This window comes from Coregonus lavaretus, assembly GCF_964263955.1.
Source record: "Coregonus lavaretus genome assembly, chromosome: 34".
Taxonomy (NCBI): domain Eukaryota; kingdom Metazoa; phylum Chordata; class Actinopteri; order Salmoniformes; family Salmonidae; genus Coregonus; species Coregonus lavaretus.
The window spans coordinates 35,398,850-35,421,393 of NC_140021.1; the positions used below are offsets into that span (position 1 = coordinate 35,398,850).

A 22,544-nucleotide genomic window follows, 5' to 3' on the forward strand; every position below is an offset into this window, starting at 1 on the left:
CATACTCTGTTGGAGAACCATTTTGGATGAGATGCATCAAGGATGTGGAGATCTTTAATGTGCAATGGCATCACATTTTACATTTTTAGCAGAGGCTCTTATCCAGAATGACTTACAGTTAGTGCATTCATCAGCTAGGAGGGACAACCACATATCACAGGCATGGTAAGTACACTTTTCCTCAATAAAGTAGTTATCAGCAAAGTCAGAGCTAGAAAGGGGAGGGGGGGGGGGGGCGGAGTCAAGTGCAAGTGTTGGTTCAGGATGGTTATTTTAGTGCTCAGGTTGGGGTGTATGGTTTAAGTATAGCCTGAAGGTAATGAGGGCCAGTTCCTCTTGCTGCTCCGTAGGCAAGCACCATGGTCTAGTAGTGGATGTGAGCTTCAACTGGAAGCCAGTGGAGTGTGTGGAGGAGCGGGGTTACATGGGAGAACTTGGGAAGGTTGAAAACCAGGCGTGCTGCAGCGTTCTGGATAAGTTGCAGGGGTTTGTTGGCACAAGCAGGGAGCCCAGCCAACAGCGAGTAGCCAAGACGGGATGCTGACCTAGGCAGAGTTGCAAAGAAAAAGCCATATCTCAGACTGGCCAATAAAAATAAAAGATTAAGATGGGCAGTCTGAGATATGGCTTTTTCTTTGCAACACTGCCTAGAAGGTCAGCATCCCGGAGTCGCCTCTTCACTGTTGACGTTGAGACTGGTGTTTTGCGGGTACTATTTGATGAAGCTGCCAGTTGAGAACCTGTGAGGAGCTTGTTTCTCAAGCTAAACACTCTAATGTATTTGTCCTCTTGCTCAGTTGTGCACTGGGGCCTCCCACTCCTCTTTCTATTCTGGTTAGAGCCTGTTTGCGCTGTTTTTTGAAGGGAGTAGTACACAGCGTTGTACGAGATCTTCAGTTACTTGGCAATTTCTCGCATGGAATAGCCGTCATTTCTCAGAACAAGAATAGACTGGCCATTTTGAGCCTGTAATCGAACCCACAATTGCGGTTGCTCCAGATACTCAACTAGTCTCAAGAAGGCCAGTTTTATTGCTTCTTTAATCAGCACAACAGCTTTCAGCTGTGCTAACATAATTGCAAAAGGGTTTTCTAATGATCAATTAGCCTTTTAAAATGATAAACTTGGATTAGCAAACACAACGTGCCATTGGAACACAGGACTGATGGTTACTGATAATGGGCCTCTGTACGCCTATGTAGATATTCCATTAAAAGTCAGCTGTTTCCAGCTACAATAGCCATTTACAACATTAACAATGTCTACACTGTTTTTCTGATCAATTTTATGTTATTTTAATGGACAAATAAATAGCTTTTATTTCGCAATCAAGGACATTTCTAAGTAACCCCAAACTTTTGAATGGTAGTGTACATACATTTACAATCATTAACATGTAGTGTGTGTGTGGGCATCTATCAGTTACACATACATGTCAGTACATACACACAACAAGTAGGTCACATGGGTGAGAGGCGTCGTGCCGTGAGGTGTTGCTTTCTTAGTTTTTTTGAAACCAGGTTTGCTGTTCAGTTGCACTATATAAGATGGAAGGGAGTTCCATGCCCTCATGGCTCTGTATAATACTGTACTGTTTCCTTGAATTTGTTCTGGACCTGGGGACTGTGAAAATACCCCTGGTGGGGTAAGTGTGTGTGTCAGTGCTGTGTGTAAGTTGACTATGCAAACAATTTGGAATTTCCAACACAATGTTTCTTATAAAAACAAGAAGTGACGCAGTCAGTCTTTCCTCAACTTTTAGCCAAGAGAGACTAGCAATATTAATATTAGCCCTCTGATTACAATGAACAGCAAGACGTGCAGCTCTGTTCTGGGCCAGCTGCAGCTTAAATAAACTCAGCAAAAAAAATAAACATCCTCTCACTGTCAACTGAGTTTATTTTCAGCAAACTTAACATGTGTAAATATTTGTATGAACATAAGATTCAACAACTGAGACATAAACTGAACAAGTTCCACAGACATGTGACTAACAGAAATTGAATAATGTGTCCCTGAACAAAGGGGGGGGGGCGTCAAAGGTAACAGTCAGTATCTGGTGTGGCCACCAGCTGCATTAAGTACTGCAGTGCATCTCCTCCTCATGGACTGCACCAGATTTGCCAGTTCTTGCTGTGAGATATTACCCCACTCTTCCACCAAGGCACCTGCAAGTTCCCTGACATTTCTGGGGGGAATGGCCCTAGCCCTCACCCTCCGATCCAACAGGTCCCAGACGTGCTCAATGGGATTGAGATCCGGGCTCTTCGCTGGCCATGGCAGAACACTGACATTCCTGTCTTGCAGGAAATCACGCACAGAACGAGCAGTGTGGCTGGTTGCATTGTCATGCTGGAGGGTCATGTCAGGATGAGCCTGCAGGAAGGGTACCACATGAGGGAGGAGGATGTCTTCCCTCTAACGCACAGCATTGAGATTGCCTGCAATGACAACAAGCTCAGTCCGATGATGCTGTGACACACAGCCCCAGACCATGACGGACCCTCCACCTCCAAATCGATCCCGCTCCAGAGTACAGGCCTCGGTGTAACGCTCATTCCTTCGACAACATAACACCTCCTCCTCCATGCTTCACGGCGGGAACCAAACATGCGGAGATCATCCGTTCACCTATTCTGCATCTCACAAAGACACAGAGGTTGGAACAAAAGATCTCACATTTGGACTCATCAGACCAAAGGACAGATTTCCACAGGTCTAATGTCCATTGCTCGTGTTTCTTGGCTCAAGCAAGTCTCTTCTTATTATTGGTGTCCTTTATTAGTGGTTTCTTTGCAGCAATTCGACCATGAAGGCCTGATTCACGCAGTCTCCTCTGAACAGTTGATGTTGAGATGTGTCTTTTACTTGAACTCTGTGAAGCATTTATTTGGGCTGCAATCTCAGGTGCAGTAAAGTCTAATGAACTTATCCTCTGCAGCAGAGGTAACTCTGGGTCTTCCTTTCCTGTGGCGGTCCTCATGAGAGCCAGATTCATAGTGCTTGATGGTTTTTGCGACTGCACTTGAAGAAACTTTCAAAGTTCTTGAAATGTTCCGGATTGACCTTCATGTCTTAAAGTAATGATGGACTGTCGTTTCTCTTTGCTTATTTGAGCTGTTCTTGCCATAATATGGACTTGGTCTTTTACCAAATAGGGCTATCTTCTGTATACCACCCCAACCATGTCACAACACAACTGATTGGCTCAAACGCATTAAAAAGGAAATAAATTCCACAAATTAACTTTGAACAAGGCACAGCTGTTAATTGAAATGCATTCCAGGTGACTACCTCATGAAGCTGGTTGAGAGAATGCCAAGCATGTGCAAAGCTGTCATCAAGGCAAAGGGTGGCTATAGTTTTGATGTCTTCACTATTATTCTACAATGTAGAAAATAGTAAAAATAAAGAAAAACCCTTGAATGAGTAGGTGTGTCCAAACCTTTGACTGGTACTGTACATCTCATATTTCTCATACTTGTCATTAAGTAATATCATTGTTTTTGCCTCTCCTCTCTCTCTCTCTGCAGCATGTTGGTGGGGGAATGTGCACCTGGAAGCAAATGTATGCAGTGCTGCGAGGCCACTTCCTCTGCCTATATAAGGACAAAAAGGAGGGACAGGCTCACGCCAACTCCCAGGTGGAGGACGAGCCCCAGCCAATCAGCATCAAGGCCTGTCTGATTGACATCTCCTACAGCGACACAAAACGCAAGAATGTGCTGCGGCTGACCACGTCGGACTGTGATTACCTGTTCCAGGCAGAGGATAGAGAAGACATGCTGGCCTGGATCAGAGTCATACAGGAGAACAGCAACCTGGACGATGAGGTGAGGGACACACCCACATCCTACAGGAGATGACATCCTATCAAGTCTTCCAGGATTGACAGAACATTTTGGCAAAGGGAAGTCAAACCATTTCTGTTTTGGTATTAAAGACATGATCAACCTCATTGATGGGCAATAATTCATTAATTACAGAAAAATATACAAAGTATCTTAATTTCTGTGTCACTATCCCTACCTTGATAAGGATCAGCTAACAGTGATTGGATATGGGTCATAGGTCACATAATACACACATATGACCTGACCCTGGTCTACTGTATCTTAAAATAGGCAAACGGAACCAGGTCCTCCCCTCCAGCTACGAAAAAACCGAAGCTCTTCTTTCCCCTCCATTAAGACCTTAACCACACTACCCCCCCCCCCCCCCTTCTTATTTTAGAACGCAGCCTTTACTAGTTGTGACCTCATCAGCCGGAAGATCAAGGAGTACAACACCTTGATGAGGTAAGCAGGGCGGGGCCACAGAGAGGAGTCGTCCCTGGTTACAGAGGGAGATTCAGACTTGTATGGACTGCTACTAGTGGACGTCAGACAGCAAAACGTATTGTGTGTGTTTACATTTGAGTTTGTGTGTGTGACCCAGCCCGACAGGCAGTAAGACCGAACCGTCGCCCAAATCGTCACGCCAGTCACTGAACATCAGACAGACGTTACTGGGAGGGAAGGGGGAGCCAAAATCTCTAAGTCCACACTCACTTAAAGCGGAGCAGGACAGGAAAAACATGCATAAAGGTAAGAGTCAGAGGAGAGGCCTCTTAATTTCCGCTTAGCTCTCAACAAACCTCAAGAACCAATTTACTTGAGTAATGTGAATGTCTGATTGATCTTTGAGCATGGCTTTGAATATTCCAGTTTTGCTCAATCTATACAATATGTGTGTGTAGGTGCTCTTGTGTGAGACTATCCTCATGTTTTGTGTGTTAGATGACACCAGTCCACCCAAGGACAAGGGGACGTGGAGGAAGGGTATCCCAGGGCTGATGAGGAAGCCCTTTGAGAGGAAGCCTTCTCCAGGCGTCACGTTTGGGAGGAGGCTGGACAACTGCCCTTCAGCCGTCACCAACAGGGTAAGATTCAATTCACGCCTACTCTCTCCATCTCCTCTCTTTTAAGCTACAGTTAATTGTTTTATTAATTTATTGGAATGGTTTATCAGAAAGTGTCTTCCTTCTCAACACTTTGTAGCACAACTTTCTGCGGGTGCTGCCAAGGTGCCATGGCATTTGGAATGGGCATCATTGATGAGTCCATGTTGTGTGTGTTGTAGTTTGTTCCCCTCATCGTGGAGGTGTGCTGTAACATGGTGGAGGAGAGGGGGCTGGAGTACACAGGGATCTACAGGGTCCCAGGGAACAACTCAGCCATCACCAACATGCAGGAGGAGCTCGACAATAAAGGCATGAACGACATCGACACCCAGGATGATGTGAGCGACTCAACAGAGCACATTATGTCTCTCTCGCTCTCCAATTGTCTTATGCTCATTCTCTTTATGTTGGCTCTATCCTTTTTTCACACCTTTCTTCACTCACCTTTTCCGTGGTATTTTCTTACCTCCTGTCTAAAATCACTTTTTTACCTGCCTTTGACAGAAATGGAGGGACCTGAATGTGATCAGCAGTTTACTTAAATCCTTCTTCCGTAAACTTCCAGAGCCTCTGTTCACCAATGGTAAGAATATTCAAGGAGTCCCTTTAAGGAATTGCCTTACATTAAGGGGTCACAATTCCACCTAGTGGCTGAGTGTGAAACCTACAGTTAAGTACATTTGCAACCGACCGCCTAGATTCGGTCTTATGTAGCAACATTTGAAATTGTGTTTTTTACATTAGATAAAAGTAGAGACTCAAGCTAGAAAATGGTATATCATACACTGTAGTTGAGGAACAATGGGAAAGTAATTCTGCTTTAAAAGTTTATAAACTTGTAACCCCACTTTTGAGAAAATGGCCCTTGAATGTTTTGGTACACCTACTGGAGAGCTCTTCTTTGTCTACAACCCCCCAACATCGTTCACACCCTCTTAAGCCTTAGCCCCACCCCATCTCTTTAAGGATTCACATGTGAGGCTATGTGCTAAACAGAGTGAGTAGTTTAGTAAACAACCAAATATTTCAAGACTAAAAGTGGTAAAAGTAGTAGCTTACAATAAGGAAAAACTCCAGGTACACTTTATCTAGTCCTTGGCCTATATCCTCATCTGTCTTTGGTGCAGGTCATGTTCTTCAGACAATATATCTAATAAAATCTAAGTTTAATTTTCACATGCATAGGATACAGAAGGTGTAAACGGTACAATGAAATGGTTATTTGCATAGTAGCAATATCAAAAACAGAAAGTGTCCAGTTAAAAATACACTGCTCAAAAAAATAAAGGGAACACTTAAACAACACAATGCAACTCCAAGTCAATCACACTTCTGTGAAATCAAACTGTCCACTTAGGAAGCAACATTGATTGACAATAAATGTCACATGCTGTTGTGCAAATGGAATAGACAACAGGTGGAAATTATAGGCAATTAGCAAGACACCCCCAATAAAGAAGTGGTTCTGCAGGTGGTGACCACAGACCACTTCTCAGTTCCTATGCTTCCTGGCTGATGTTTTGGTCACTTTTGAATGCTGGCGGTGCTTTCACTCTAGTGGTAGAGACGGAGTCTACAACCCACACAAGTGGCTCAGGTAGTGCAGCTCATCAGGATGGCACATCAATGCGAGCTGTGGCAAGAAGGTTTGCTGTGTCTGTCAGCGTAGTGTCCAGAGCATGGAGGCGCTACCAGGAGACAGGCCAGTACATCAGGAGACGTGGAGGAGGCCGTAGGAGGGCAACAACCCAGCAGCAGGACTGCTACCTCCGCCTTTGTGCAAGGAGGAGCAGGAGGAGCACTGCCAAAGCCCTGCAAAATGACCTCCAGCAGGCCACAAATGTGCATGTGTCTGCTCAAACGGTCAGAAACAGACTCCATGAGGGTGGTATGAGGACCCAACATCCACAGGTGGGGGTTGTGCTTACAGCCCAACACCGTGCAGGACGTTTGGCATTTGCCAGAGAACACCAAGATTGGCAAATTCGCCACTGGCGCCCTGTGCTCTTCACAGATGAAAGCAGGTTCACACTGAGCACATGTGACAGACGTGACAGAGTCTGGAGATGCCGTGGAGAACGTTCTGCTGCCTGCAACATCCTCCAGCATGACCGGTTTGGCGGTAGGTCAGTCATGGTGTGGGGTGGCATTTCTTTGGGGGGCCGCACAGCCCTCCATGTGCTTGCCAGAGGTAGCCTGACTGCCATTAGGTACCGAGATGAGATCCTCAGACCCCTTGTGAGACCATATGCTGGTGCGGTTGGCCCTGGGTTCCTCCTAATGCAAGACAATGCTAGACCTCATGTGGCTGGAGTGTGTCAGCAGTTCCTGCAAGAGGAAGGCATTGATGCTATGGCCCGTTCCCCAGACCTGAATCCAATTGAGCACATCTGGGACATCATGTCTCGCTCCATCCACCAACGCCACGTTGCACCACAGACTGTCCAGGAGTTGGCGGATGCTTTAGTCCAGGTCTGGGAGGAGATCCCTCAGGAGACCATCCGCCACCTCATCAGGAGCATGCCCAGGCGTTGTAGGGAGGTCATACAGGCACGTGGAGGCCACACACACCACTGAGCCTCATTTTGACTTGTTTTAAGGACATTACAGGCTGATCCAACTTTGATGTAGTGTGGTTTTCCTCTTTAATTTTGAGGGTGACTCCAAATCCAGACCTCCATGGGTTGATACATTTGTTTTCCATTGATAATTTTTGTGTGATTTTGTTGTCAGCACATTCAACTATGTAAAGAAAAAAGTATTCCCTTTATTTTTTTGAGCAGTGTATTTTATAATTATTAGATTACGCTTACCCGACACACTTGTCTAAATTAATGGATAATGTGAAGGAAATTCTATAACCACCCCCCAGCCACATCTAGCTAAGTGGATGGGTCACTATTGTCTAGACATGTACACATGTTCTTGAAATACAATAGATGGTCATAATCACCCCCAGACACACCTGGCTAACTTGATGGGTCATGTAAATGTCTGGTGAAGTGGCATCTTTTGTTTAGACATGTAGCTAGCTAAACAATAAACTGGCATAATCCCAACTCATACTACTACCAATACAAACGTTGTCATAGCTGTAGTATTAATCTGCAGGTAGCTAAAGAGCTAACCAACTAGGTTCAATGTTAGCTAGCAAACATTAGGCTATAACTAGCAATGTAAATGTATTTCTGATTCGAATAATATTACTACACAGATCATACACATCATGTTAGCTAGCGAGCCAGCAAGCTAATGTTTGCTAGCTAGCTAACAGTACCCTTTAACTTGCAATGAAAACGACTTTGTGACAAAATTAGAAATTTATTATATCTGAAAATGTAGCTAGACTCTTACACGTATACATGGATGAACGCTTCACTGCAGACTGGAACCATTTAACTCTAGCTGTGTCAACTCACTCCGGTTCACACTGACCATGACGTGTGCAGAATGTAGCCCATCACTTTTCCAACTCATCCATTATCTCAGTCAATCATGGCTAGAGGGAAGGTTCCTGTCTTTTTCTGTGTCTAAACCAACTAGGCACATAATTTAACAATTTTATTTGTATTTACGAATGGAATATAGGCTTGTTATTAAAGCATATGAAAGTTCACATGTTCCAGAAGGCATTTCTGCCAAAGAAAACTCATTTTAATAAAAAATAAATGTTTACGTTCTCTCCTGTGAAGTAGTGACATGCGACATACGCCTAGTTTCCTGAAACGAGTCACATATTCAGTTTAGTATTCACTTTCATAACACCAAGAGCCTTTATCTTCTTGTGTAAAACCAATGTCCGCTTCATTTGTGCCATGTAGAGAAGTATGCAGACTTCATAGAGGCCAACAGAACAGAGGACCCAGTGAAAAGACTGAAATTGTTGAAGAGGATGGTGGGTTCATGTGACATTCATTATGAACTTAACTGATAATATTGCATGGTGCCTATATTAATCCTACTTCTCACTGCAGCTACACGAGTTGCCAGATCATCACTACGAGACCCTCAAGTTCCTCTCGGCTCATCTGAAAACAGTGTCTGACAACTCTGATAAAAATAAGGTCTGGCAGTTTCCATCTTGAATAGTGGCTGGCAGCCCTAGCGTTCAACTTAGAGAACCTGTGATTGTATTGATGGTATGTACGTGTAAAGCATATTTGTGTTCCTAACTATCCTTTGGCTGTGTGTTAGATGGAGCCAAGGAACCTGGCCATCGTGTTTGGTCCCACTCTGGTGCGCACCTCAGAGGACAACATGACCCACATGGTCACCCACATGCCCGACCAGTACAAGATCGTAGAGACTCTCATTCAGCATGTGAGTCCCACTTACCACCTTAATTGCAGACACAAGTGGACTGTTTGTGCATAATTTGCATATCAAACAATTTCTGCTTGAACTCATTTGAGTACTTGATAAAAAAAAGTGATCCCCTAAAGATAACGCTCCCTTTCTTTTGTTCTAGTACGACTGGTTTTTCATAGAGGAAGGCAACGGGGAGCCAGTGGTGGGTACAGTCACATTCCTGCCCTCAATGTGACCTATATTATTCCTGTCCTATTTGCTCTTTTCTGCGAGGCTTATAGAGTGTTCACCCTGTTGCCTGACTCTGTTTCTTTCAGACTATGGCCCGATATGAGAACGCGGTGGAGTCTCAGCCTGTGCCCAACATCGACCACCTGCTCACTAACATCGGCCGCATGGCCGCAATGCAGGGGGAAGTCTCAGGTAACGTGTTCCCTGGACCAGACCGATACTGTGGTGGTGGGTCAACCTTTTGCTACCTTTACCCTGCTAACCACTGTGTCTGTCGCTGGTGAGACCAATGTATTTTAGTCTAAGAGCGTATCATGCCGTGAGGTTCAATGTAATTAATGTCTGGAGAGTGTTGATGGATAGTGCTGCTTTCTTCCTAAGAGAGCCTTCTTTGCTTCATTGGCTGTACCATGATATAGAAAAGTCTATGCCAAGTCATAACTCAAAAAGCCTGTGTGAGTTTGCGAGGGCAAATTATTTTTTCCTCTTCTCCATGAGACAAAGGAGAAGGGTGAAAATAATTAGTCTGATTTTGCTTTGTTTAAGACTTTCCTCCCTTTGCTTCAAATTTTCAGCTAAATGTATTTGCCTAAAAATTACAAGGTTCTTTAACTTTCTTCAACCTTCCCCCTGTGTTTTTTTAAACTCCACTGGGCTGTCTGTTTTTCTCTCCTCCTGTTATTAATCCTACCTATTGTTGCACTAACACAGCATGTTCTCTCCCAAAGACAACACGAGAAAAAAAGCAACAGGCGAACTCAGGTCCCTCTGTCTCTAGTGCCACTCTATCGAGTGTCCTAAAGGATTTCCCAGCATTCACACATACTGATCTTGACACAGACCAAGTGGGAGGAGTCTATCACACCATGATGTCACTGAAGGACTCTAAAATGTCTATGACGGACAGCTGGAACTGTAGGAAGAAGGAGGATTGTTGCCCCCAGTGTAGTTGTCTAGTCTGCAGAAACCCTAGTTTCTTTTAAGCTTGAGAAAACCGGCTTAAGAAAAACGTGATGAAACCGTGTGACAAAGAAAGCAGAGCAGCAGCTACATGGTACTGTACATCCGGTGGTGTCCGTTTTGTATCTGCTGTCTCTCCTCAATGTCTCACAAGCTTCTCACAACAGGAGAGATAGGATGGTATGGACCCCAGGTTTCCACCTCACCAGTCAATGTGCACTTGCGTCAAACACTTCAGTTCGGAAAACAGGCGCACTGGAAAAACAACAAAGCACACGGGTGAAAATAACCCGGTGATACAAAATAACAAAGAGCTCCACCCAGCTAATCGAGCCTCCACAATAAACAATCACACACAAAGACAAGGGGGCAGAGGGAACACTTATACAGGTACTGATGAGGGGATATGAACCAGGTGTGTGTAATAAACAAGACAAAACAAATGGAATGATGAGATGAGGAGCGGCAGTGGCTAGAAGGCAGGTGACAACGAATGCCAAAGACTGCCTGAACAAGGAGAGGAGGCTGCCTCGGAAGAAGTCGTGACAGGCTCTGATGCTACGGTGCCAGAACCGACATTGAAATGGCATTAGGTTAGTGGAGGAGTGGCAGAGAGAGTTCTGGGCATATTCGGCCCATGGCAAGAACACCGACCACTCCCCCGGCCGGTCCTGGCAGTAGGACCGCAGGAACCTGATTCACCCGTTCCACCTGCCCATTAGACTCGGGGTAAAAACCAGAGGTCAGGCTGACCAAGACCCCCAGACGTTCCATGAACGCCTTCCAGACCCTGGATGTGAACTGGGGACCCCAGTCAGAAACTATGTCCTCTGGCACCCCGTAGTGCCGGAAGACTTGTGTAAACAGGGCCTCCGCAGTCTGCAGGGCCGTGGGGAGACCGGGCAGAGGAAGGAAGCGGCAGGCTTTGGAAAAGTGGCCCACAACGACCAGGATGGTGGTGTTACCTTGAGAGAGGGGAAGATCAGTAAGGAAGTCAATACACAAGTGGGACCATGGCCGTTGTGGAACTGGTAAGGGCTGTAACTTACCTGCTGGGAGGTGCCAAGGTGCCTTACTCTGGGCGCACACCGAGCAGGAGGAGACATACACCCTCACGTCCTTAGCCAAGGTAGGCCACCAGTACTTTCCGGTCAGGCAGCGCACTGTACGACCGATACCTGGGTGACCAGAGGAGGGGGACGTGTGTGCCCAATAGATCAGACGGACACGGACAAGAGAAGGCACGTACTGCAGCCAAGCTGGACACTGAGGTGGAGATGGCTCTGTGCGTAGCACCCGCTCTATGTCCGCGTCCATTGCCCACACTACCGGCGCCACAATGCAGGAGGCCGGGAGTATGGGGGTGTTGTCTATGGGCTTCTCCTCTGTGTCGTACAGCCGTGACAGTGCGTCTGCTTTCACGTTCTTCGTACCCGGGATGTAAAATCAAACCGGGTGAAGAATAGGGCCCTTGTTTGTAGGTGACCAAATACTTATTTTCCACCATAATTTGCAAATAAATTCATTAAAAATCCTACAATGTGATTTTCTGGATTTTTTTCTTCTCAATTTGTCTGTCATAGTTGACGTGTACCTATGATGAAAATTACAGGCCTCTCTCATCTTTTTAAGTGGGAGAACTTGCACAATTGGTGGCTGACTAAATACTTTTTTCCCCCACTGTATGTCATGCAATAAAATGCAAATGAATTACTTAAAAATCATACAATGTGATTTTCTGTCTCTCACAGTTGAAGTGTACCTATGATAAAAAATTACAGACCTCTACATGCTTTGTAAGTAGGAAACCTGCAATATCGGCAGTGTATCAAATACTTGTTCTCCCCACTGTATATATATATATATGAGAAAAAAATTTAAAATAATAAAACATATGGGGGATTGGAAGTGATGCAGACAATTACATTGATGGAAGTTACAGTCTATCTGCAATATTAAAGCTGATCTACCCCCTAGAAGAAGAAAAAAAGACTCACTAACACAATCAAAACTAAACAGGTGGAGTTTTAGGAGGGGTTCTGAAAGACACTCATGGGGGTGTCCACTGAAAGTTGACTAGCAACAACAATAAGGACCTAAAAGACACCCACCATGAGCGGCCACTAAATTTGCCCAAGAAGAAGCACACAAAATAAAACCCACACCACACTTAAAGACAGGAAGCAAACCAAAAACAGGGAAGATGAGATAAAGGATTGTTTTTTAGAAATCAAATAGGGAGAGCCAACAAAAGGTGTTAAACCCTCCACATCTCTCAAGCCAACTGGAGCACTGGGCCAGCCGCTCTTAAATATCACCCTTTGCCAGCACAGGTGGAACAACTTCTAACGAGATGACAAGCCAGCACAGGTGTAACACATACTGACTAACAAGGTGACGCCAATCGGTGCGCCCGGCATGCTAACATGCTAACGTCCAACCTCAAAATATGAATGGAAAAATGAAGGCCTTTAACATAAATCAAAACTGTAACTCGGCCACTCAGGAACATTCAATGTCTTCTTGGTAAGCAACTCCAGTGAAGATTTGGCCTTGTGTTTTAGGTTATTGTCCTGCTGAAAGGGGAATTCATCTTCCAGTGTCTGGGTGGAAAGCAGACTGAATCAGTTTTTCTTCTAGGTTTCTTTTTTATCCTGAAAAACTCCCCAGTCCTTAACAATTACAGGCATACCCATAACATGATGCATCCACCACTATGCTTGAAAAATATGAAGAGTGATACTCAGTAATGTGTTGTATTTGCCACAAATATAACACTTTGTATTCATAACAAAAAGTGACTTGCTTTGCCACATTTTTTGCAGTATTACCTTAGTGCCTTGTTGCAAACAGGATGCATGTTCTGGAATATGTTTTATTCTGTACAGGCTTAGTATTGTGGAGTACCTACAATGTTGTTGATCCATCCTCAGCCATTAAACTCTGTAACTGTTTTAAAGTTTTAAAAAAATAATGTCTTGGAGTGGTCTGAATGTGGAGGGGAAAACTGAAAACTATTGTTATTGGCAGAGAGGTTTGGAACTCTCATTCTTATTGGTCTATTAACTAATTTACAGGCCAAAACTCCATCCCACCAAAACAGGCTACAATTTCAGGCAGTCTTTTCAAACAACTCTTACACTAATAGGGCATTATCATAATTTTCACAATATTATTCCAACCTCATAGTGTGGGGATATTTATATAAAACACAGGAAAATCACGCTTTTTTACTGCACTGGCCCTTTAAGGTAACACTAGTAATTACATGTTCACAAAGTCTCCTCAGTGAAGTACCATATTCATCACTAGTCAGATGTGCTAGGTTTGTCATTTGACTATCAATTCAGACAAAAACAAGAGAGATTGTGTTAGAGCTCTTTTAATGAGTAATCGGAAGCTTTGGTTTGCTCTATACCATAGAACACACAGAGGGAATCCATATTCCATATTTCATGTTGTTCATTGGTCTGGTGTTGTGAAATGCACCCTGGATATTTTTTCCATTACCACAGTTTCACTCAGTATCCTGATATACACTACATGATCAAAAGTACAGCTTTGCACACTCATGGCATTCTCTCAACCAGCTTCATGAGGTAGTCACCTGGAATGCATTTCAATTAACAGGTGTGCCTTGTTCAAAGTTAATTTGTGGAATTGCTTTCCTTCTTAATGCGTTTGAGCCAATCAGTTGTGTTGTGACAAGGTAGGGGTGGTAGACAGAAGATAGCCCTATTTGGTAAAATACCATATTATGGCAAGAACAGCTCAAATAAGCAAAGAGAAACGACAGTCCGTCATTACTTTAAGACATGAAGGTCAGTCAATCCGGAAAATTTCAAGAACGCTGAACGTTTCTTCAAGTGCAGTCACAAAAACCATCAAGCACTATGATGAAACTGGCTCTCATGAGGACCGCCACATGAAAGGAAGATCCAGAATTACCTCTGCTGCAGAGGATAAGTTCATTAGAGTTAACTGCACCTCAGATTGCAGCCCAAATAAATGCTGTAGAGTTCAAGTAACAGACACATCTCAACATCAACTGTTCAGAGGAGACTGCGTGTATCAGGCCTTCATGGTCGAATTGCTGCAAAGAAACCACTACTAAAGGACACCAATAAGAAGAAGAGACTTGCTTGGGCCAAGAAACACGAGCAGAGTCCAAATGTGAGATTTGTGGTTACAACCACCGCGTCTTTGTGAGACGCAGAGTAGGTGAATGGATGATCTCCGCATGTGTGGTTCCCACCGTGAAGCATGGAGGAGGAGGTGTGATGGTGTGGGGGTGCTTTGCTGGTGACACTGTCAGTGATTTATTTAGAATTCAAGGCACACTTAACAAGCATGGCTACCACAGCATTCTGCAGTGATACGCCATCCCATCTGGTTTGCCCTTAGTGAGACTATCATTTGTTTTTTAACAGGACAATTACCCAAAACACACCTCCAGGCTGAGTAAGGGCTATTTGACCAGGAAGGAGAGTGATGGAGTGCTGCATCAGATGACCTGGCCTCCACAATCACCCGATCTCAACCCAATTGAGATGGTTTGGGATGAGATGGACCGCAGAGTGAAGGAAAAACAGTCAACAAGTGCTCAGCATATGTGGGAACTCCTTTAAGACTGTTGGAAAAGCATTCCTGATGAAGCTGGTTGAGAGAATGCCAAGAGTGTGCAAAGCTGTCATCAAGGCAAATGGTGGCTACTTTGAAGAATCTCAAATATAAAATATATTTTGATTTGTTTAACACTTTTTTGGTTACTACATGATTCCATATGTGTTATTTCATAGTTTTGATGTCTTCACTTATTTTACAATGTAGGAAATATTAAAATAAAGAAAAACCCTTGAATGAGTAGGTGTGTCCAAACTTTTGACTGGTACTGTATGTGTACACCTGCTCGTCGAACATCTCATTCCAAAATCATGGGCATTAATATTGAGTTTGTCCCCCCTTTGCTGCTATAACAGCTTCCACTCTTCTGGGAAGGCTTTCCACTAGATGTTGGAACATTGCTGCAAGGACTTGCTTCCATTCAGCCACAAGAGCATTAGTGAGGTCGGGCACTAATGTTGGGCGATTAGGCCTGGCTTGCAGTCGACTTTTCAATTAATCCCAAAGGTGTTCAATAGGGTTGAGGTCAGGGCTCTGTACAGGCCAGTCAAGTTCTTCCACACCAATCTTGACAGACCATTTCTGTCATGATTAAACTGGATTTGAACCCAAATGCAGACAACTACACCGAGCCAGAGAAGGTTTAACAGGTTTATTTACAATGTTCAATTTGTCCAGGTTTCCAATAATAGGGGAAGAGCAAGTCCAGGTTACAGGGAGGGTAACAGATCCAGGTTCAGAGCAGGTGTGGTACCGTAATGTCCTAGTGTCCGTGGTGAGTCCAAAAGGGAGGTCCGGTAGTGGAAAGCAGGATGGTGGTGGCAGGAGTGAAGCGGAGGCAGGAGTCAGGTTCCAATAATATGGTCGTCTTGACTATGATCTGACGATGAGTGGCAGGTTTGACCGGGTCTTAAAGGCTGAGGTGATTATGGTGAATGAGCTGCAGCTGGAACCCTGACTCCCGCACACCAGACTTCACTCCTGCAATCAAGGACAGACAGAGGGGAGGGGGAGAGCAGAGAGAGAGCTACCTAGCAGCAGTAGGCCTAACAATTTCTGTATGGACCTTGCTTTGTGCATGGGGGCATTGTCATGCTGAAACAGGAAAGGGCCTTCCCAAACTGTTGCCACAAAGTTGGAAGCACAGAATCGTCTAGAATGTCATTGTATGCTGTAGTGTGTCATGGAAATTTCAGCACTGAGAGAGACTTGTCATTTCTTTAACAATCATCTTTATTCAATATCGATTTAATTATTGCAATAATGAGACTGGTCGACCCAACACTCTTGACTGTTGGGCCGAGAACCTTTACAGAAATGCAGAGTTCTTTATATAGCTGACACTAAGAATGCTTAGTCACGGCTGGTTCCACCCCTCCCATGCAGATTGGGGGCACCATAAGCCACTTTGGATTCATCCTATGGTCATCTTTACAGGGGTGTTGTCTTAACACCACCCAGGCTTAGTCTCCCAGATGCAAGGATGAACAGAGACAATGAGGGATTATGTTCCACCCCTTCAGGCTATCCTATCTCGGTTACCCCCACCACATCTTATCTATGGAATGCCAACTGTAGGTTTTCAGGCTCCTCTCAGTTCACACAGACATGTAATAGAACTATACTATTAGTTAAGTATATAATAGTTAACTATTAATATCAAACAAATCAGGTAAATATGTAATTTTTCCCTTACAAGTGTTACGATTTCCCTTCACTGGAACTAAGGGGCCTAGCCCGAACTATGAAAAACAGCCTCAGACCATTATTCTTCCTCCACCAAACTTTACAGTTGGCACTATGCATTGGAGCAGGTAGCGTTCTCCTGGCATCTGCCAAACCTAGATTACTCCGTCGGACTGGCAGATGGTGAAGCGTGATTCATCACTCTAGAGAACGCGTTTCCACTGCTGCAAGCTTTACACCACTCCAGCCGACACTTGGCATTACGCATGGTGATCTTAGGCTTGTGTGCGGCTGCTTGGCCATGGAAACCCATTTCATGAAGCTCCTGACGAACAGTTCTTGTGCTGATGTTGCTTCCAGAGGCAGTTTGGAACTCGGTAGTGAGTGTTGCAACCGAGGAAAGACTATTTTTACGCACTACGCGCTTCTGCATTTGTGTGGCCTACCACTAGCTGTTGTTGCTCCTAGACCACTCCTGGTTTCGACTTCATAATAGCCAAATCCACTAATTTGAAGGGGTGTCTACATACTTTTGTATATATAGTGTATTATTGCTTTAGAAACGTACCTGGCCATAGCAGTGTGCTAAGTCCAACTTAGTTGAGTTTCGTCTCTTTTACCCAGAATGATTTTCATTGCCTCCAATATTTGTATTTATTTTTACCTTTTATTTAACTAGGCAAGTCAGTTAAGAACAAATTATTATTTACAATGACGGCCTACACCGGCCAAACCCGGACGACGCTGGGCCAATTGTGCGCCGCCCTATGGGACTCCCAATCACGGCCGGTTGTGATACAGCCTGGAATCGAATCAGGGGGTCTGTAGTGACGCCTCAAGCACTGAGATGCAGTGCCTTAGACCGCTGAGCCACTCGGGAGCCTCCAATATGTCCTGCATGTAGGAGGGATGGACACAGTTAATCAAATATTCGGATATCCAAACGGACGTTAGTATTCATACACATTTAACAATGAAAAAGCTTTGTTTTAATTAAATTGTCCATGTTACATTGTTACACAAAAGGATATACCATGACATTTGAAATGCTTAATTTAATAAAACAACAAACTTTAGAATGTAGTGTGTATTGATCTACTGCTGCTTCAGACGTCACGTGGCTGATGAGTTTCAATTAAGCAGCAAGTCGAGCAAAGTTGATGAAGACGAATGTTCTGAATGGACAACAGTAGGATCAAAAACTGGAACAAAAAGGACATTTGCTAAAATTGGAGTGGAGGATACTTGTATTGTCACGCCCTGCCCGTGAGAGCCCGTTTTTTTTAGTTGGTTTGGTCAGGGTGTGTATTTCTATGTGTATGATCTAGATATTCTAGATCTATGTTGGCCGGGTGTGGTTCCCAATCAGAGGCAGCTGTCGATCGTTGTCTCTGATTGGGGATCATACTTAGGCAGCCATGTTGCCTACCTATGTTGTGGGATCTTGACTCTTGTTTGTGTGTAGCCATTGTGAGCTTCATGTTGCGTTTGTTTGTTTTGTCGTGTATTAACTTAGTGAATAAACATGTATGCATTCCACGCTGCACCTTGGTCCAATCCTGTACTCAACGTACGTGACATGTATGAATGATAATGAATCGCTTCTTGTTGGGATGCGTTTGTTGAGTAAGGATGCATATGTGGGAGATCCGTTTGAGGTGTCAAAAATTGTGAAGTATGCGCTGGAATAAGTGGAGTCTGTCAGAGTTACCAGGAGTGGTCTTATTTTGATTCATTGCATTTCTGAAGAACAGAGGAAGAATGCAGTGAGCCTCAAAATAATCTTCAGAGTAGAGCACCAGTCAAAGGAGTCATCTCAGGGGTGACGACGGATGTTCAGGTTGAATCCCTGAAGATAATTCCTGGTGTGGTTGGTGCCTGGCGTCTGACCCCCCTGGGTTAATGGAGAAAAAGAAGAAATTATGTCAGTCCTGTTGTTTTTTGATAAAGAGCAAATAGCTACGCATATGAAGTTTGGTTATGTAAGATACACTGTAAGAGCTTTCGTCCCCAAACCATTGCAGTGTAAGAATTGTAAAGGATTTGGCCATGTTTCAAGTGTGTGCAGACGGATAGAGTATATTGAACGGTGTGTAGAAGGACGACAGTGTTGCTGTTGTGGTGGGGATCATGATCCCGAGTTCCTGGAGTGCCCTGTAAGGGTGAAGGAGATTGAGGTGGCAAGAGTTAGAGCAGTCAATCGAATCTCCTATGCAGAGGCGACTAAAATAATTGAGAAAACATAACAGAAAAGTTTGATTTAGTTGATACATTTTTGTTAGTTTGGTAGTTGTTTTGGTATTTTGTTCCATTTTTGGGAATCCTGTTTCCATCCCGCACAGTAGGTGGCAGAATGCACATTCAATTGTGTGATCGCCAATATACCAAAGAAGAAGAAGACGTCACTTGGCTTTGACACAGCATTGTTTACAGTTGCGCATTGTAAAGGTAGCCTACAGTTCTGAGAACACAAAAGTGATTGTTTTATTTTGAAGATAATTTTCTCTATGGGTTGCGTTTTACATGAAAAGGCATTTTACCGTCATAGCGCATTTACCCCTCCAGTCAGCCCTGACAATTTGTTATTTTCCTTACTCAGTTAAAATACTCACCAGAAAACCTTTTTTTGAAACAGAATAAGTTCTATGATGGCGAACATCAAATTTCTCTTTCACTGTTGCTGTTAGCCTAGGCTAATGTTAGCCAAAAACGACCGATATAGCACCCTGAAACAACTGTGCGCTGGTCTCAGAGCAAAACGTATTATATTTTACCAAAATCCGTGCCATTCCATTTAGTATGATATGTTACATTACATTGAACTACCAATACATTGAACTGCTCAAAAAAATAAAGGGAACACTAAATTAACACATTCTAGATCTGAATGAATGAAATAATCTTATTAAATACTTTTTTCTTTACATAGTTGAATGTGCTGACAACAAAATCACACAAAAATTATCAATGGAAATCAAATGTATCAACCCATGGAGGTCTGGATTTGGAGTCACCCTCAAAATTAAAGTGGAAAACCACACTACAGGCTGATCCAACTTTGATGTAATGTCCTTAAAACAAGTCAAAATGAGGCTCAGTAGTGTGTGTGGCCTCCACGTGCCTGTATGACCTCCCTACAACGCCTGGGCATGCTCCTGATGAGGTGGCGGATGGTCTCCTGAGGGATCTCCTCCCAGACCTGGACTAAAGCATCCGCCAACTCCTGGACAGTCTTTTGTGCAACGTGGCGTTGGTGGATGGAGCGAGACATGATGTCCCAGATGTGCTCAATTGGATTCAGGTCTGGGGAACGGGCGGGCCAGTCCATAGCATCAATGCCTTCCTCTTGCAGGAACTGCTGACACACTCCAGCCACATGAGGTCTAGCATTGTCTTGCATTAGGAGGAACCCAGGGCCAACCGCACCAGCATATGGTCTCACAAGGGGTCTGAGGATCTCATCTCGGTACCTAATGGCAGTCAGGCTACCTCTGGCGAGCACATGGAGGGCAGTGCGGCCCCCCCAAATAAATGCCACCCCACACCATGACTGACCCACCGCCAAACCGGTCATGCTGGAGGATGTTGCAGGCAGCAGAACGTTCTCCACGGCGTCTCCAGACTCTGTCCCGTCTGTCACGTGCTCAGTGTGAACCTGCTTTCATCTGTGAAGAGCACAGGGCGCCAGTGGCGAATTTGCCAATCTTGGTGTTCTCTGGCAAATGCCAAACGTCCTGCACGGTGTTGGGCTGTAAGCGCAACCCCCACCTGTGGACGTCGGGCCCTCATACCACCCTCATGGAGTCTGTTTCTGACCGTTTGAGCAGACACATGCACATTTGTGGCCTGCTGGAGGTCATTTTGCAGGGCTCTGGCAGTGCTCCTCCTGCTCCTCCTTGCACAAAGGCAGAGGTAGCAGTCCTGCTGCTGGGTTGTTGCCCTCCTACGGCCTCCTCCACGTCTCCTGATGTACTGGCCTGTCTCCTGGTAGCGCCTCCATGCTCTGGACACTACGCTGACAGACACAGCAAACCTTCTTGCCACAGCTCGCATTGATGTGCCATCCTGGATGAGCTGCACTACCTGAGCCACTTGTGTGGGTTGTAGACTCCGTCTCATGCTACCACTAGAGTGAAAGCACCGCCAGCATTCAAAAGTGACCAAAACATCAGCCAGGAAGCATAGGAACTGAGAAGTGATCTGTGGTCACCACCTGCAAAGCAGTCCTTTATTGGGGGTGTCTTGCTAATTGCCTATAATTTCCACCTGTTGTCTATTCCATTTGCACAACAGCATGTGAAATGTATTGTCAATCAATGTTGCTTCCTAAGTGGACAATTTGATTTCACACAAGTGTGATTGACTTGGAGTTACATTGTGTTGTTTAAGTGTTCCCTTTATTTTTTTGAGCAGTGTATTAGCGGTCAAAAAATATAATACGAATTGTAGGACTTAAAGTATCCTATATCTTGATCGAAAAAAAACATGGGATATTTATATGGGCCCCATTTGGAATGGCGAGGTCTCAGCTGTTTTGTAAACGGTGCGCTCTTGATATGCTCTTATCTATTCAGTTGTTGGGATTTGGAGTTGAACACACGCTCCGCTGTACGATAGACAGTTTAGTATGAATTAAGTTGAGTCTCTCTCTGTCCCTCTCCCAAACTTGAGTTTCAAGTTTTTATTGATCTGTTTGTCAGTGTCAGCTTGAGTTTCAAGTTTGGGGAATCACATTTTTCCACCATAAAAATGCACCTTGATAATAAAGCATTCCATGCATCTATCATCGCATTTGCAGACTTATGTAAGATCGCCTACTATTCCTAAGGTGATTAGTAGAGTAGGCTATAGGCTATATCAGATACGTTTATTCTCCTTTTTGTGTTTATAAACGCATTTCATGCAATTCTACTACACTTTTTCTGGCGACATTAGCAGAATCTTTTTTAATACAACAAAAATTACAAGGTAGTATAGCCCTATAGGCTACTGCTGACACTGACAAACAGATCAATAAAAACGACCTTGTCTGCAACCATCTTATCTAGGCCTATGAAAAGTGGAGACACACATTGTACAATATAAAGACCATCTAACCTGGAGGAGGAAATGATTGTCCAAAAACAAGGTTTCAAGTGGCACTGACCCAATGATAAAGAGTGAATATGCGCAAACCCGTTGTAATTATGCAGTTCACAACAGACTTTCTGCAGGCTTATTTGCAAACAGCCACAAGTTAAATTGACTTAGGATGCAGTGATACTGTTTCTGTTACTGAATCTTGTCCTATGCTTAGGCTATCCCTCACATTAGGAATTTGACTTTGTTATCTGCATAGATGCATGCAATGCTTTATTATAAAGGTGATCGGTCAGCTCCCTACTCATACTAAACGTAACATACCATACTAATTAGAGTGTTCCGGATTTACATAGGCCAATGTAATGTAACCTAACGTAATGTAACATATCATACTAAATGGAGTGGCACGTATTGTAGTAAAATATAATACATTTTGCTCTGAGACCAGGCTGTTTGTTGTTTCATTTTGCATCATTCTGATTGTTCAAGGAGAGTAGAGGATTTTTTATTTTATTTTTGACTATCCGGATATCCCCCCAAAAATCATATTATTCAAATATTGAAATAATTTTAAATGCCCATTCGCTAGTATATCGTTTTGCGTGTAGGTTTCTAGGTTTCCATGAAAGAACACCCCACCCAGGTGGATGTGGATCTGAATGTAACATCGTGCTCACTGCATGACTTTCCTCCTATTAATGTTTCTGTCATC

General features: G+C 44.1%; 1 protein-coding gene across 1 annotated transcript in view; it reads left to right on the forward strand.

The window, feature by feature from the left end:
• The window catches only part of LOC311109187 (rho GTPase-activating protein 21-like), a gene marked incomplete at both ends in the record, with an annotated part of 144,463 nt that overhangs the window by 119,467 nt on the left and 2,452 nt on the right, over positions 1-22,544 (forward strand). Inside the window, 11 exons of the mRNA XM_084152026.1 lie at positions 3,534-3,833; positions 4,234-4,298; positions 4,438-4,586; positions 4,779-4,921; positions 5,122-5,280; positions 5,447-5,525; positions 8,764-8,837; positions 8,917-9,006; positions 9,137-9,262; positions 9,411-9,452; positions 9,568-9,709. Of these exons, the coding sequence (XP_084008152.1) occupies positions 3,534-3,833; positions 4,234-4,298; positions 4,438-4,586; positions 4,779-4,921; positions 5,122-5,280; positions 5,447-5,525; positions 8,764-8,837; positions 8,917-9,006; positions 9,137-9,262; positions 9,411-9,452; positions 9,568-9,709 (1,369 nt within the window). The remainder of the gene's footprint in view (positions 1-3,533; positions 3,834-4,233; positions 4,299-4,437; positions 4,587-4,778; positions 4,922-5,121; positions 5,281-5,446; positions 5,526-8,763; positions 8,838-8,916; positions 9,007-9,136; positions 9,263-9,410; positions 9,453-9,567; positions 9,710-22,544) is intronic.